The 16,467-nt window shown below is 38.1% G+C and overlaps 2 protein-coding genes and 1 long non-coding RNA gene across 7 annotated transcripts; 1 reads left to right on the forward strand and 2 right to left on the reverse strand.

Moving 5' to 3' along the window:
• Window positions 1–5,428: 5,428 nt before the first annotated feature.
• On the reverse strand, window positions 5,429–8,658 carry LOC9316874 (uroporphyrinogen-III synthase, chloroplastic). The gene is made up of 9 exons (XM_021027162.1): window positions 8,329–8,658; window positions 8,152–8,239; window positions 7,821–7,887; window positions 7,388–7,506; window positions 6,910–7,005; window positions 6,388–6,443; window positions 6,135–6,220; window positions 5,854–5,988; window positions 5,429–5,731 (listed from the first exon to the last, which is right to left on the reverse strand). Exons 1-9 carry the CDS (start codon window positions 8,527–8,529, stop codon window positions 5,662–5,664), a joined length of 918 nt encoding a protein of 305 aa, XP_020882821.1. The 5' UTR covers window positions 8,530–8,658; the 3' UTR covers window positions 5,429–5,661.
• A 4,526-nt stretch (window positions 8,659–13,184) lies between these two features.
• Window positions 13,185–15,385, reverse strand: LOC9316875 (probable inactive heme oxygenase 2, chloroplastic). 5 transcript variants are annotated; one of them, XR_002332371.1, is made up of 5 exons: window positions 14,843–15,385; window positions 14,527–14,750; window positions 13,817–13,924; window positions 13,564–13,709; window positions 13,185–13,442 (listed from the first exon to the last, which is right to left on the reverse strand). XR_002332371.1 is itself a non-coding variant. In XM_021027163.1 (4 exons), exons 1-4 carry the CDS (start codon window positions 15,282–15,284, stop codon window positions 13,617–13,619), a joined length of 867 nt encoding a protein of 288 aa, XP_020882822.1. In that variant the 5' UTR covers window positions 15,285–15,385; the 3' UTR covers window positions 13,527–13,616. The 5 variants fall into 5 exon arrangements, 1 of the variants encoding a protein (XP_020882822.1); XR_002332369.1 differs by having other exon boundaries at window positions 13,185–13,465; XR_002332370.1 differs by having other exon boundaries at window positions 13,185–13,477.
• A 43-nt stretch (window positions 15,386–15,428) lies between these two features.
• LOC110228887 lies at window positions 15,429–16,361 on the forward strand. Its single transcript, XR_002332372.1, has 2 exons — window positions 15,429–15,537; window positions 15,737–16,361. It is a non-coding gene; the product is annotated as an uncharacterized LOC110228887 (long non-coding RNA).
• Window positions 16,362–16,467: the final 106 nt, after the last annotated feature.

A 16,467-nucleotide genomic window follows, 5' to 3' on the forward strand; every position in this document is an offset into this window, starting at 1 on the left:
AGCATTCAAGATATAAAACAGAAAGCAAATAAGTCAAGCCAATTGTGAAAGGGTTTTGTGTGTTTCTATTGATCCTAAGCAACCAATTTAACATGCAAATACCGAATTCAAAAGCATAAAAAGAGAACTAAACAGCAAGTAAACAAGAACAAGAAGTAAACTAAAGACCAGAAACTATCATGCAAAAGCTTTGGAAAAGAAACTAACAACCTAACAATGCAGAGAAGCGCTCTAGGCCTAACAGGTCGAGTAGAACACAAAGACTAACAGAAACAAGATTTAAACAATCAATAGAGATAAAAGGTCCTGAGGAATGGGGTAATCGATTATGGCAGTCTCCTTAGTCTACCTAGGTGGTTAACAAACTCAATCAAGCTATCCCTAGACAATAGATTCGAATACAAATCAATCCACTCTCGTGACAGAGATTCTCAAGCTAAATCACTTTCATACTCAATTCTCATTGAAGAAATATAACCTAGCAGGCATTATGATTCAATCTAATAAAGTCAATAAGCATTCTAAACATCCAATCTCTTGGGCTAGAGTATGCAAATCTCTGGAATAGTTGGTTCAGACATTTCATCAAACACCTTTTGGGTGTGGAAATGTCTGAGATCAACTTCCAATTGATCAGAGAGGAAATAGCATTAAGATCTACTAAACCAGAAGGGAAATCAAGCAATTCTACACTTAACCACCTAAATATACTAAGGATTCCACACCTAATCTATCCCATCCTCAAGAACCCTAATCCACTACTCAAGAACACTGAAGAACATCATGCATAAAAACCCAGAAAACGTTTCAAACCCAGAAATCATTGAAAAGCAAGTATGTTATAGATAAGAGACAGATCTACAACTTTGATGAAGAAAATAAATGCAAAAACTCAAAGGATCAACAGGAAAAACGATTACAAAAACTAGGGTTTATGAGAGAACAACGGAATATCTGCTGGGTAAAAAGGAATATCCGCTGGACAATAGCATGTACCCCTATTTATAGGAAATACTAGGTTGCCCTAATTGGCTACAGGACAATATAGAGAGTCGGTGGAGGCCAACTCGACGTGACGTCGAGCCTGCGTGGTCGAGTCCGTGTCCAGACTGCTTCCTGACGTCCTACTCGACGTGTCGTCGAGTCCATGTGGTCGAGGGGGAGTGATTCTTCAAAGGGTGCTCCTTGATGGTGTCCTACTCGACCTCACGTCGAGTTGTTGTGGTCGAGTCCAACCCTTGGTGGTTTCTGAGCGCCTGCTCGACCTCCTGTCGAGTCCAACCAGTTTTCTGCATATGTCTCCATTAAAACCACCATAATTCTTGCATCAAAGCTCTAATTTGCTTGAAATCACCTCCGTTGAAAAGGTAACTCAATTTCCTATAACTTGTAGGAAGAGCTCTGAAGCTAAATCGCAATGTAAGACGTCCATCAGAGTCGATATTTGAGGGACTTCAGACTGGCTCTAAATCATCAATTCTCTTCTTTGCATCCATTAAGTCCCAAATAAGCTCCAAATACCTGAAACACATCCAATATGCAATATGCTATGCCATGCAATGCAAATCGTACTAAGTGATGAAAATGATATGAAAAGGACTATGGATGCAATGAAAAAGAGATGAAACTTAGCTAAATGTACGAGAAAAGTGTGCTTAAAAGCGGTAAAATACAGAGACATCAATCAACATCAAGACATCAGCAGTTTCATACTGATCAACGAAGGACCACCAACTGAAATATACAAGACAAAGCTAAAACCAACGATGCGTAGACCTTTCAAAGCATTCAGACTTATCCAAAACCAAGATTATACAATTGATCTCCAAGGTAAGCATAATTTGAGTTCAAGTTTTGAGTTTCTGACTTGGTTCTTTCAAATGCAGAAAAATCAGATTTGAGGTTAAATCCTTTTCAAGTGGGAGAGAATGATGTGATCCTAGAAAGAACCAAGGACTTGGAATGTAGAAATGAGCTTGGACCCGTGGAGCAGCACGAAGTAAGGAAGCAGCTTGAACCTAAGGAGCAACATGAACCCGAGGATGAGCTTGTAGCTGCGTATGTTCTATTGAAGAAGCTGATCAAACCACCTTGGCTTGGAGAAAGAGATAAGCCAATTGGATTCAACAATGGGAGAGTGATCCAATTGTACTCTTTTTCTCTAGTTGAGTTTTGTCCTAATGGGTTTTCTCAACAAAGTTTTTAATGAGGCAATTGTATCACTCCATCATGGCCCATTTGTTGAATCAGAAGCCCAAGGACTTTTTCAATAATAGCCCACGTCCAAGAGAAGGAGAAGAGTCATTCTATCTTTTCAATTCAAATTCTGTCTTTAATTTCTTTGTCATTTTCGAGATAGCCTTGTGAGTCTGTTCCATGCTTGTTCTCATTTTTCTCTATTTAAACAACTTTGTATCTCTCTCTGAGACTTATCTATCTTTTTATCAAAATCTCTTTAAGTTAGATCAGTCTCTCTTGGTGTGTAATATCCTTGAGAAATCTTGTTCCTCCTTTGGTGTGTCATATCCAGAGAAGGACCAGTGGTATATCAGAGGCTTTCTGCAACTTCTATGTGACCTTTGGTTCCACCGTTCACTTGACTCGACCAGTACTTGACTCGACCGAACACTCGAGTCATAACCGATCCACCATCGTCCGATCTTCACTCGACCGTTCATGATATAAGACTCGGTTAGGAGACTTATAAGAGCGCAGGAACTGACTCGAGTGGCGGGCTCGACCGACTAACTCGACGTGAGGTCGAGATGAATGTTTTGAAGCGTGGACGAGTGAATACGAGGAGGATCGATGGGAAACTTAAGCTGGCTGTAGCGCACTCTCTTAAGTTTCAGTGGGTGAGTTTATACGACAAGACTCAAAGGTATGAGGCCTGAAGTCGATGCGGAATCAAACAAGCTGGCTGTGACGCTCTCTCTTGTGAGATCAAAAGGATGGATGTGAAGTGGATCGATGGCACCACAGAGATGATGGAAGGATCTCTGATACAGCAAGGCAAACTCGATCTTAGGTGAATCACACAACCTAAGAACAAGCAATAGTCTCTACAAGGCGACGGCTTGAGAGGAAGAAAGTTCTACTTTATTGATATGAGAAAAAAAGCGTGAATGTTACAAAGCTGCAGGGGAACCTTATAAAGGGGTTCGTCAGCTAGCCCTAGGGCGACTCAAATAACCAAAAACGACACAGCAACAGGACTTATTGGAAATTAAAAGAAAAAGGAAAAGTACTTAAACAACAAAAATGGAAAATAAGCAAAAATAAGCTAACTACGTTGCTCACTTGCTGGGGCTCGTTCCCTGGTTTCTTGGGATGCTTAAACCACTAGGAGAACTCATTCTTACCTGCACAAATCATAAATATTGAAAATACCTGATTTTGGCTTGAAGTGAGCTTGCTTGAGGCTGAAGTGGTCTTGTCTGGGTCTGGTCCGTCCAGCTTGATTTCCTTGATGGTTTCCTCCTCTTGGAGTCCTTTAAGCTCTACTTGATGAAGATCTTCAAGAGTTTCCACGTGATTACCTTCAAGCTTGTCTTCTTGTTCTACTTGAAGCTTGTTGGATCCATTGCTTGTCTTGGACGTATCTTGCAGCTCTGAAGTGTTCTTTGTTGAAATCTTGATGTTTTTAGCTCCTACACCTGCCAATGAAATAGACTTACAATGGGTTTCGGTTGGAGTTGCTTCCTTGAGGCTGAGACGTGCAAAGTCCTCTGTTAGGTCCAATTCGGGTGCACTTGAGCTTTCTGGAGAAGTCGTAGATACTTGAGTGTTTCTGGACATCTCTCCAAGTTCCATGGTGCTGAGTAGAGTCTCTACAGCCTTGTTAAACCCTTCCTTGAGCCTTCTTGCCTTAGAACGAGTCATTGGTCCATCCTTAACTTCGGGAATGTTTGGTTTGTCTTGGTTTGATTCACAGCTTAGGTCGATGACCTCATCAGTTCACTCCACTCGACCACTTGACTCGACTGAATACTCGAGTCAGACCCCATTTGATCTACCACTTGCTTTCTGTGCTTTGTCTCAGTTGCTGCAATCCTATCCCAATCACTCAACCTATTTTGGAGTCTACGATCCGTAGGAGATTCGTATCACTTGTGTTTTGTAAATGATATCTTAGTTTTTTTTCAGATGGGAGTGCATGACCTATAGCGGGTATCCTACAAGTTTTTGATAAGTTCGCAAAAGTCTCGAGTCTAAGAATCGGCTTAGAGAAATCGACTTTGTTCATGGCAGGTTGTTCACTTCCTCATATAGATGATATAATCCAGCGTTTTTCATTTGAAGCGGGGTCTCTTCCAGTGCGGTATCTCGGCCTCCCTCTTCTCACTAAAAGTATGACTCGTTCTGATTATCTCCCCCCTCATTGAGAAAATAAGAACTCGCATAACTTCTTGGACGGGTGGGTTTCTATCTTTTGCGGGAAGACTACAACTGATAAAATCTGTCCTCTCAAGCATCACTAGCTTTTGGCTTTCAGCTTTTAGGTTGCCAAGTAAGTGTATTAAGGAACTCGAAAGTCTTTTCTCTTCTTTCTTGTGGTCTGGTGTAGAACTAAGCTTAAAAAGCGAAAGTGGCTTGGTTGGATGTTTGTAAGCCAATAAAGGAAGGTAGGCTGGGGTTAATATTACTATCAGAACTAACACTGTGAGTACACTGAAGCTTATTTGGCGACTTGTCTCAGCTAAGGACTCTCTTTGGCCTTGGCTTTACGAGAAGCTTCTGTCTGGAAGCAAGCTAACTTGAAAGATGCGACAGATCCAGAGCCTCTCACTCGCTCGGTTCTATCCAACTCTTCTCCCCCTCGGATCTCGGAATGTCATATTGATGCTTCCTGGCATTCGAAGGTTACCCTAAGTGGACATGGTTGGGTTTTAGTCGACCAAGACCGTATTGTTCATCTTGGCCTAAAGAGTTCGAGAAGAAGTCTCTCACCGCTTCACGCGGAAATTGATTCCTTACTTTGGGAATGTATGATCTCGCTAGGCATTACCACTGGCGCCTTCGCATCCGATTGCTCTGACATGATTTCTCTCCTCGACAACCAAGACGTTTGGCCAACTTTTGCAGCAGAAATGGCCTCTTTCCGGTCCCTCGTTTGTTTTTTCCCTTCTTTTAATATTAGATTTCTTCCTCGTACTTCTAATACTCGAGCAGACTGTTTAGCCAAAAATGCTCGGGCTCGAAACAATCTCTTTTCCCATGTAAGTTTGTCGGTTCCTGATTGGCTCTCTCTAACGGAGAGTCTCTTTCCGATATTTTAATAGAAATGGTGTTTGATGAAAAAAAAAAAAGACGGGTTACCAGGTGTAATCCATTTTCGTCCTGAATTTTGAATACTAAACACATGTTTTGGGTCCTAGTAATTCATAAATGATGGTACTAAACATAATAATTTTGAATTAGCTGCATCTACATAAAATTGATTTTTATTTTCATGTCTTTCGTTTTATGATGTTAGCATTCAAATAATAAGTGTATCCTGTTCTACTGTTCTACAGAAGCTATCTGAGATATCTTACAAGGGCTTGAGTATTTCTCAACACAATCATTTGGTTTCTTTTTTCATGTCCTCTAAATTACATGAACTGTCCAAATTCAAAGTCCTCCAGAGTAAAATCTATGAGAGAATGGCACAAGTGTGATTCAATTCCTGCCGCTAGAGTTACTTGAATCTGCGTGAGCACCTAGAGCTTCCATGATGCTCTCGACCCACCTGCCACACACACACAAAACCATGGAAAATCCAGGTGGCGATAGATCTCAATTCGATCGGTTATGTGACAAGAGGACTGACTCAATTCACATGTTCCACCATATGAAAAGATCATGATTTACCCTTCAAGTCCTGGTTGTTCTGGGTAGTACACGTTTTTTAGTCCTAGACGTTTTGCAGCTGAAGCAGTTGTCTCTCCAATGCAGGCAACGTAATTGCTCCATTGCTCCTCGTTTTGAATCAGATTCAGCCAGGCCCTGTCAAAATCAAGTAAGCGATGGAACAAACCCACTTGACCATGTTAGAAGAGATTATATGAATGACGTATTACTGCACCAATGACGGGTGATCAAAGAACAGACAGATGATGAGTTGCGATAGGATGACAATTGTTAGCGCTTACCGAACTGCAGAAGGTGAACCTACAGAAAGAACAGGAGCAGACACAGCCTGTTGCAGAAGCACCGTATCAACACTCTGCACCGGAACCTAGCAATAGAAAAAAAAAAAGAAACTGACCATTACAGTATCTTCAAATAAGCACATACCAAGGACTAAAACGTGTGAGCCCATATAAAAATGATGACCAAGTCAAATAATATATGCAATGAGTTACTTTTTATAGGGCTTGTCTAGTAAGTGTAACGACGGCTTACTGTTGTGTATGTATTCAGCCTGACAACTTCAAACCCACGTTTGGACAACCCTTCCACTAAGATTCATATATCCAACAGGAAGCAGAGTAAGCTGGTCAGTCATGGACTTTTACATCTCAAAAACTATTAACATAAGCTAATTTTACATAGATTTAGTCAGTTGTCCATGTGCCAAGGATTAATCCACACATCTATATGGAAAAGGACAGTGCAAAAGTTACAATGCTTATCAACTTTTAGACTACTATCACTTTGGACATAAAAGCCAAAGTAAAAAATTGTAATTTTCAAATCTATTTTCTCCATATCTAACAGTTTTACTGCATCTCCATCAATGATTTTATAAATTGGTGAAGATCTCTATTTTAATGCAAGAATTAACATGGAATTATCCAACTGCCTAATAAAACTGTACATGATATGACTTATCTATTGTATTTATATTATTCAGTCCTAATATTTTTCATCCATGTGGTCAACACAATAAGCTCTATTGAATTGAGAAAACCTAACAACACACACCAATAACATTGCCTGCTTTTAGAGAAGCCGGGTATAAGACAGAGGACCTTTTGCCAACTTTCTCTGGAAGCTCCGAAGCCAAGACTTTACCCGTTGCTGAAATAATGAAACAAAGAGAATGAACCAGCCATGCCTGTAACTTTGTATGTACGACCACTCATCCATTACCTATTCTTATATTGGCTTGATGAAAGCAAACACATAAACAAAAATACATAAACATTGATGAGAGAATGCCATGGAGAACAAATGTAGCTTGGATCATTAATAATAATTCATCATATCATAAACCTAAATATGATCTTTTATGCTCTCTGATCCATGGAAACAAACTATGAAAAGGGTTATAGATCACATCATCCATAGCCATACACAAGCATATAAACCAATGATAATGTAAATTCGTACACTATTAAATGCTTGAAGATGCACAAATGGAGTGTATAGAAACTGAGTCTAAAATAGATAGTTATGGAACCTTTTGATGGTGTAAATGCAACATGAAGCAATCCTTCTGCCGATTGCATTGCCTCTTCAAATACCCTGGCTGTTCCTGCTCCTACGACACCTATTTGCACTTTTGGGGAGCTAGCCGTCCTAAGGAAATGAGACCAATGAGGTTTAGCTCATGGGAAAAAGGGTAATTTGGAACAAGTTTTCAAACTTCTAAAGATAATACAAAATGTTTATGAATTTGTATGTAAACCTCACTATTTACAGAGTTGTATTAGAAATATGAATGAAGATTACATATATATCTGAATACCTAAATAAAAAAGCTAGACTAGTCCCATTGCCTAGCAATAACAATAACAATGACAGCTCAAGGAGTGAACTCACTAGCAACACATTCCATAACTTTGTTCTGACAAACATTTCAAATTGCACAAAATTTCACAACCAGGGCTTACTTCCAGGCCTCGAGAAAGACAGAACCTGCTTCTGGAGATGTTATGATGATCCAGTCAAAGCTCTTATCTAGCGAAATAAGACGAAAACACGATATATCAGAATACCAAAAATATGCAGTGCTATACAATTCTGGAGCCTTTTCTTAATTGCTATAACAATCTTGAATTCTGAGTAAACATAACCATCCCACAACATTTACTAAGCATAACATAGCAATAAGACGAAGCAAGAGTTTTATTCTCCATTATCAATAATCCCCAAAATGTAGTAAAGATGTCACTACTAGTTCTTAACAAACAATTTTTAGAGTCAAGCTAAATCAGAAATCACCACTTAATACAGAAGCAAGCCTATCGAAATCAGGTCCTCGCGCATGTTGAATCAAGGGAAGCTCTAAAGATGATATCCCATGTTTCTCCTGCCATTTCAACAGAGATTCAGTACAATTTCCATAGTGAAAGAACAAAATTGCATGATCCCAAATCTAATTCACTGTAAAATGCATACCAAAGCTTTGATGATTTGATTGTTCTTGCCTAATTCTCGGGTAACGACGACCTGAGGAATCGAATTGGAGCTACTAACGGAGGAAGAAGATGAAGAGAGAGACGGGGAAATTGAATTTCGAATTAGGGCAGGACAAGCGAAAACTCGTTTGCTTAGAGATAATGGAGGTTGAAGAGAGCAGTGAGAAAGGAGCAATGCCATTAGAAATAGTTCTGTGAGGTAGAGAGAGAGAGATGTTGTCGCACGGAAGCGCCGGTGAAAATGGAATCGTCGTCGCTTTTTTCCGGTGGTTTGTGAAAAACCAAAATCCTCCAAATGGATAATAATCTCATTGCCCCTGTGCTCAAATCATTCTCTACTTAGCCCCCAATATAAAAAATTTGTGTTTAATTAGTTATTTTATTTCAGAAAAATAGTAAAAGATAAATAAAACTGGACTTTTCGATTTATTTACTGATCCAACCTGATTTTGGATCTAGGTCCACATATTTTGGGTCGGATTTCGGATCTTTTAATTCCCAAATCGAGAAATACAAACCCTAACTCCCTGACGCCATTCTTTCATCTTCTTCGTTTTCTCTCCATCAGAGACTGTGAATCTCCGAATCTCTCTAACTCTAACTCTTTCGATCTCGTTTCGTCTCCTTCTTCTTCTCTCTTCTCTCTCGATACTCTTTCGTCGTCTTCTTCTTCCCTCTTCACTCGTTTCTATTGATCCAAAGATCGTCCTTTCTCTTCTTCTCCGTGAAATCCACCGTGAGAACTTCGACGTGTCTTCTCTTGGTAAGATTTCATTAGTTAGATCACTCATTTCGATTGATTTTGTTGGGTTTAATTAGGTTTTGATTTGTTCCGATTTCTTCTTCTCTGTGAGGGTTTGATATGTAGTTCTCTTTGATTTTTTTTGAAACAGATGCATTTTTGATTGAATTTCATTTGTTAGATCCCTAATTTCGATTGATTGTGTTGGGTTTAATTAGGTTTTGATTTCTTCTGAGAACTTCTCCTCTTCTCTGTGAGGGTTTTACAATTTGGATTTGAATTACAATTCGGATTTGAAATTGCCTCTGTTAATAACCATTGTGACTAGTTGTATGATTACAATTCGGATTTGATCAATTTGTTCCATGTAGATGGTTTATGAAATGAGTTAAAAACTAAAGATTATGAGATTGTTTATCCTTTGAATGTTTGATATTGAATATCATGTGTTGTTGTAGGGACTAAGGAGAATGGCTACTACTAGAGGAGGAGGATCTAGTTCTAGAAGGGAAAGATTATCTTCTCCTAGAAGATCCAAAAGACTAAAACAATCTGATCCAAACCAATCAGAGCAAAGAAGGAGGAAGAGAACGAAAAAGCGAGGGAATTGGAGCAAGAGAAGATGAGTGAATTGGAGCAAGAGAAGGCAAGGGAATTGGAGCAAGTGAAGACGAGGGAGATGGACAAGAGAAGGCGAAGGAGGTGGAGCAAAAGAAGGCGAAGGAGATTGAGCAAGAGAAGGCGAGGCATGATAAGATACAATTATTTTCTGATTTTGATGTATGTGTTTAGGCGAGGCAGCAGGTTTCTGATTTTGATGTATAAATCTAAGTGTTTAGGTACAACTGGTACGATCAGGTACAACTATGTTTCTGGGTTTATGTTTTTTGGTTAAAAAACCTATCTAATTATGTATGTATCTTTGAATCTGAATCTTAATATTTTTATGTATGAATCTATGTATTGAATATAATCTAAGAGTTTTGAACCAAAAAAAAAAAATATTAATTTTCAAAAAATCTGACAAATATGTAGGTTGTAAGGGTTTTTATTTATTAAAAAAAAACAGTTAAATATCTGAAAATATCTGAAAGAATCTAAAAATATCACAAAATATCTAAAAAAATCTGACAAATAGCTTACCTGGCGCCGTTATTTTGAAAAAAAATAATTAAAAATAGCACAAATTTGTTCTTAGTTGTACAGTTGTATCCGCATGCACATTTTTGCTCATAGTTGTACAATATAGAGAATTTAGTAAATCTAGTTGTTATCAACTCTAGTTTAATTTTTGTAGGTGGAACCGATGGTATTGTCTCATAAAAATACCATTACTATGTATCTATGTATTTATATTTATAAAAATACAAGTGTTTCAAAAATTTATAAAATTTTAGTTCAAAACTACAAAGTAACCATGAAAGTATAAGGTTGTTAGTGTATGAATGTGGGATTTTGTGTAAGAATTTCATTATTTTAGAAAAATTTGAAATTTTTTGTCAAAAACTTGTTGTGTAGTTTCATTACCATCGTGTATGCATTTTTTTAGGTTTTTCAATTTGGTTTTAATTTTTCATATTATAAAATTGGCCAAGGCAATAGACCTTAGTTGTACTTGTTGTACTTAGTTGTACCAAGACTGAACAACTTAATTTGCACAGCTACGACAAAGCAATCAACCATAGTTGTACCTGCTAAAACTTAGTTGTACAACACAAAACATATAAGTTTCATAAACAAAACCAATACAAACAATATCGTTGTTAAATTATCCTAATAAATAGCACTCATAAAACTTAGTTGTACAACACAGAACATATAAGTTTCATAAACAAAACCAATACAAACAATATCGTTTTTTAAATTATCCTAATAAATAGCACTCATAAATCAACCTTGGTCACCCGCATCGTCTCCATCAACGTCACCATCATTGGTAAACCACCTGCATCGTCTCCATCAAAGCGTATGACTGAATTCATTTTCATTGTCCCTGAAAATGAAAGAGAGAAAAATTACATATAATTTCACAACTTTCGTAGCAGCATCAACATAGTTGTACACATTTGTCCCAGTTGCATCAAACTTAGGGTTTCCGTAAATATTCTATTTAGTTGTACCTAATAGTTTCAGTTGTCCCAAATCTGCAATCCTAAAATATTTTAACAAATAACCCTATTCAAGCTACGAATTCAACTTTTCTCAACCATACTACACTAAGAAAACAAGTATACTTACCTTACAATATGGTGGGAATAGAGGAAGAAGAAGAGAAGATATATGTCTTTGGAGATGCATAATCGTAAGCTTTAATGGTAAGCTTCAATGGTGGATGAAGAAGAAGAAGAAAAAGAAAAGAGGAGATAAGAATTTGGAGATGCTTGAATCGTAAGAAGAAGAAGAATTCGCTTTTAGTTTGGAGATGCTTGAATCGTAAGAAGAAGAAGATACAAATCTTTTAATGGTGGATGGAGAAGAAGAAGAAGAAGTAGAAGAAGAAGAAGAACGTTGGAGTTGCTAAAGAAGAACGTCGGAGCTGTTGAAGAAGAAGATCGGAGCTGCTGAAGATGAAGAAGAGGAAGAAGAAAAAGAAGAAGATGAGAAGATTTATGTCGTGGAAGGTGGGTTGATTTGATTGGTTGATTTGTTAGGTTTAGATTTTAATGAGAGAAGAGAGAGAATATTTATGATTGGTTGAATAAAAAATTTGTTGGTATTAAATTAAATGTAGAATTAATAGATAAAAGGAAGGATAAAGGGTAAAATTGGTTTATGAAAAAATTGGGAAGAAGAGGGGTAGTGAGAATAAAGAGGGGTTTTTCAAAGAATGATTCTCCCCGAAGGAGCCAATGAGATTAAAATCCAATCCAAATGAAGAAGATGAATACTTTTATCTCCACGTGCGTTTTAGTGTCTTTTATAAAAAAAAAAAAAAAAAATTTACTGAGCCCAATTTTAGTTACACACTCTTTTTTAATTTCTTCAAGTGACGTTTTTGGTTAATGTTTTTTTGGTAGTCTAGTTCTACAAACAAAAAGCACAAAGCTAAAGTTTCATGGAATTTTGTTTTTGTTTTGAGGCTTCAAATTCACTCAAGTATTTGCTCTCAATTTATTATGGAGGTTGTTCACCCTATCGAGTTCTTTATGGGTCTCTACTCTTGGGACGTAAATTCTGCTTCGACAAGTTCTTGGATTGGAAAGAATTACTTAAAGTACGGGAACAAGCCTCATCATTTCCGTATCGATGTAACATCATTTAGTTTAATGTTTGACTAAAGTTTGGTTCTTGATATTTTAGGTGATATACGCCCTTAGATATTGGGATTCAGAGGAATGCCACAAATGATGACGTTGTGAACTGATCGAATTGGTGTGTTAGCAGTTTCAGAATCTCACTCAAAAAATCATGTCGCTTCTCTTTGTCACAAAGCTTTGGTTGGTAACAATTTCCTATGGAAGCACTCTTGATGGGGATTATCGAGACTCTTTCTCATCTACAAATATCATGCGTAACAAAGTATCGTGGATCTGTGTCGTCTAATTCACTCAAGCTTTTTCTCGGTTTTCTTTTGTTACTTGGCTTGCCATCAAAGATAGACTCTACCGGCATTTGAATGAAAGAATGGGGTTGGGACTAGAGTTGTGTATTTTGTGGGGAACAAGACTAAACTAGAAACCATTTTCTCGGCTCTTCTTTGAACCCGGACTAGTCGGAAACTCTCACATACATATAAACCATATGCACCTTTAAGGAGAGGAATGAGAGGAAGTAACAACATAATGGACTCTCACCTCCCAGCTAAAAAGTATCATCCAAAAGGCAATCCGAAACTAGATTATTTCACTGACATTCAAAAGCACTCACAAACTGAAAGGTCTTCCCTGTAGATGGTTTGATGTCCACCCTTCTTGAAGTCTAGGATCTGTTTCATGCAACCAATTCACACATGAAAGCTCTGCTTTATATATTTTTTTCCAATTTTATTGCTTTTGGTCCAATTCAAAGTTTTTTTTCACTCTTTTTGGTTTGGTAAATAATTCATTCTGTTGATTCATAACTGATTTATATTCAGAGAATTAGAAGCAATGATAAGTGTTCAAATCCCCAAAATTTAAGTTAAAACTGAGGAACAACAAAATCTTCACATGTTTACCAGAAAAGGAACAACAATATCTCATATCAATCCTCAGACAAAGGCCACAAGCCCACAAGTCCACAACCTTTGGCTACATTTTTCAATTAGTAATTCGGTTGCTTTTCTTTACCGCTGACTTAAACCAACAAATAACAGAAAGTTGCTCTTTCAGCCATGGAGGCTGGTGGTCATCAGCTTCAGTTCCAGCACTGTCCTGAATTAGCGAGAGCACAATGCCTGTGGTAATGCCTGTGGTAAGCCAATGCCTGAGGAGATTTGATTTCCAGTGAAGAGACAGTCGACAAAAGAAAGTTTTGAAATTATTCCAGACTTACCATAGTTAACACAGATCTGGTGCTAGGAATTGTTAATTTTTAAACCGAGATTTTTACAAGATGATCAAGCGAACTATCTGCCCCATATACTTAAACGCCTTTGCTGTTTCCTTCAAGCATTTGTTCTTCTCGTCCCGAGTCCAGTGCTTCATTTCCCAAAAGCATCACGTCAGATCAGATCAAAGGCATTAAGAGAACATTAGATTTAGCAACTGGAGGAATGAAGAGTTAAAATTTTCATTGACAATCTCACCTCCCCAAGCACGTTAAGCTTCTCACGGACGCCTTTAAGCAAGTCTTGTGCATCCCCTTCCCACCTATTGAAGTCCAGCTCCTTTCCTTCCAGAAGCTTCTCAGATACCTTAATGAATCAATTGATTGGTTACATTTGAAAACCGCGCATACAAGGGTGACTAAACAATTATGACAGTCCAAATCATGGGATATATTGATAAAAGTAAGAACCAGAACATGTTTCCATTTGTTTATGCAACAGAACCAACACAAAGAATCGTACCATTATGACAAATCTAAAAAATAAAGACGAAAGCATAGTTCAGCCATTGCTTAATACCACGTTAACCTAACTAAACAGTCGGTTAACAAGTTTGTTTGGGACAAGCTCGAACAAACTAATGGAGCAAGCTTGGTGTTGGTTCAGGATCTCATTGTTATTTATCACGGTTCTATTTGTTTTTTCTTCTGTGATTGTAAGTTGAGTCTCAATGAAGAAGAAGGGAAATCTTTTCACATTCTACCATTCTCAGTCTTATCACAACTCTCTCATACCCACCATAACCCGCAAAAATCCCGACAAACCCGACTCTCATGAATCCACTTATATCTAAAGCTAATCTATAACTCTATCAAACTAGCTGTTACCATTCAATAGGCTAGATGTGACTTTATGCAGTTGAAAAACTCTTCTACGTTACTCTATGATCACTTACCAAAGAAACTAACCTGTCTTACAATAACTTGACCACCAGCAATATGTGAAAAGTAGATACTGTAGAAATGAGAAAGAAACAAAGGTGCACTTTGCCCTGCTTGTTCTTCCAAATACTTTGCATAAGAAACTCCTATATTACTTGGTTCTGGTATAACCAAATCTTGTCCTCTAAACCATTGTAGATCCTTCTCAAGACTTTCACATCTCTCTAATCCTGTTCTCCTGAAGTAAGCATCTGCACATTTGCCAAAAACCCATTAACCCAAATTCATTACCAAAGTAGGGATCATAAAACTGTCAAATTCGAGACAAAAGTAGGGTTCTTACAAGAAACATTCTCAGATTCGTCCACAATTCGTTCAATAGTATCGAAGACAAGCTTGCTATCAACTAAGTACTTAAGAAAGCCTTCTTTGCTCGGTTTCCATGTCTCTTCCTTTACTTCATCTTCTTCTTCTTCTTGTTCAGTTTTATCACCAGAAAGATCCAGTTTTTTTCCATTAACATTGCGTAATCTCATGGCGACGAATCTCATTTCCTCAGTTATACCAATGTTTTCTCCTGGGTACTGTTTCCTGTACCTTGTTCTCTTCCTCTGTGAGGTCTTTTGCTGTGATGGTGTTGATGACGAACGACATAGATTGAGAAGATGATTATGTGGGTTTCTCTGAGTCGAAATTTCGGATGGGAAAGAGAGAGAGGTGTGAAGATGAGATAATTTATGAGGTGTAGAGAGTAATGGAGTTGGCCTGAGAAGAGAAGAAGCCATGGATTTCGACGACCAAGATAGACAGACACTCTGCCTTTACTTTGATTTCTCGCTTTTTCAGCAAAACGTTGGAAAAGGAAAAACCCTTAATTTTGTTATTAATTACATGTCATGCCATTACTAATAGTAGCTAAAATTTGTTTCGTAAATACTCGAGAATATTTGGGATATGTGTGTTTCGGGTTTGATGTTGCAGTCTCTGCGGAAGCGGTCAAGTGGGTAGATATGTGTGTTTGGTGGCTTCTGCGAAGAGGTTGGTGCCGGATTTGATTGATCGACGGTGTGCTTAGTCTATAATAAAGCCATAGTTTTCGCTATTCCCTGACCCAGATCTAATTCTCGTTTTTGTGTTCTCCATCGATTTGATGCCGCCGGCGTGGTTTGTGTGTGGTCACTCATCATCCTTCACCAAACTTTTGTCTTTCTGCTCGCTCGTTAATGCCTTGTCTCAGCCACCAGAGTCCATGTGGTTCGTCTCCTTTCTAAGCTGAGGCCTTTTTGTGTGAAGTTTGTGCTTGGTTATAAGTTTTCAGGTGTTGTCTTCTCTTTGGTGGTCGCTGTGGGATGTTAACATGATCGATTGAGTCCTTTTGTTCCCCTGAGCAAGGATCATCGAGATGGTTAGGTTTCGCTCCCTGTCTTTGCATTTCCGCATCTTTTGTGATCAGATTGCTTTTTTTAGGCTTTTATCTAGGCGCTCCATGACAGACCAACGTCTCCGCCGCATCCAGAAGTGTTTTATGAGGATCAGTTTTGACCTTTACTTGTCGGGTTATGAAGTCTTGGTTACTTGGTTTTGAGAGATCATCTCTCATCATGATGGGAAGAAGCAGATGTTATCGATTGGTTGGCCGTGGGTAGCATTGGTAAATCGCATTCTCAAGTTCTTCTAAAGAAAAGGTCTTCTTTGGTGCTTATGTCAAGTGTTTTCTTCGGATTTAAGTTTGTATGCTTCCTTAGATTTTGGTTTCGATCTCTTTCGATTTCAGCTTTAAAATTTTTTGTTTGTAATGTGTTCATGTTTCCTTTACATAGGGCTTAGTTTTCGGAGAATTCACGTTTTCTTCCGGCTTAGTTTCCCGAAGACTTTTCTTTCGTCCGTCGGCTTAGCTTCCCTTGTTTGGGATTTGTATTTCACATTGGTACCAAAACAAGCTTCAATAATAAAATTTTAGATGAAAAA

The sequence above is a fragment of the Arabidopsis lyrata genome (genome assembly GCF_000004255.2).
Source record: "Arabidopsis lyrata subsp. lyrata unplaced genomic scaffold ARALYscaffold_4, whole genome shotgun sequence".
NCBI lineage: Eukaryota > Viridiplantae > Streptophyta > Magnoliopsida > Brassicales > Brassicaceae > Arabidopsis > Arabidopsis lyrata.

What these genes read in the sequence shown, in the direction of transcription:
- LOC9316874 (XM_021027162.1), bottom strand. Translation starts at nt 8,529, where the DNA reads ATGGCATTGCTCCTTTCTCACTGCTCTCTTCAACCTCCATTATCTCTA. An exon ending in ATCAAATCATCAAAGCTTTG is followed by an intron (nt 8,240 to 8,328) that starts GTATGCATTTTA and finishes TTGAAATGGCAG; the next exon opens with GAGAAACATGGGATATCATC. An exon ending in GGCTGAATACATACACAACA is followed by an intron (nt 6,221 to 6,387) that starts GTAAGCCGTCGT and finishes TTCTATTGCTAG; the next exon opens with GTTCCGGTGCAGAGTGTTGA.
- LOC9316875 (XM_021027163.1), bottom strand. Translation starts at nt 15,284, where the DNA reads ATGGCTTCTTCTCTTCTCAGGCCAACTCCATTACTCTCTACACCTCAT. An exon ending in CGAATCTGAGAATGTTTCTT is followed by an intron (nt 14,751 to 14,842) that starts GTAAGAACCCTA and finishes GCAAATGTGCAG; the next exon opens with ATGCTTACTTCAGGAGAACA. An exon ending in AGCTTAACGTGCTTGGGGAG is followed by an intron (nt 13,710 to 13,816) that starts GTGAGATTGTCA and finishes TGGGAAATGAAG; the next exon opens with CACTGGACTCGGGACGAGAA.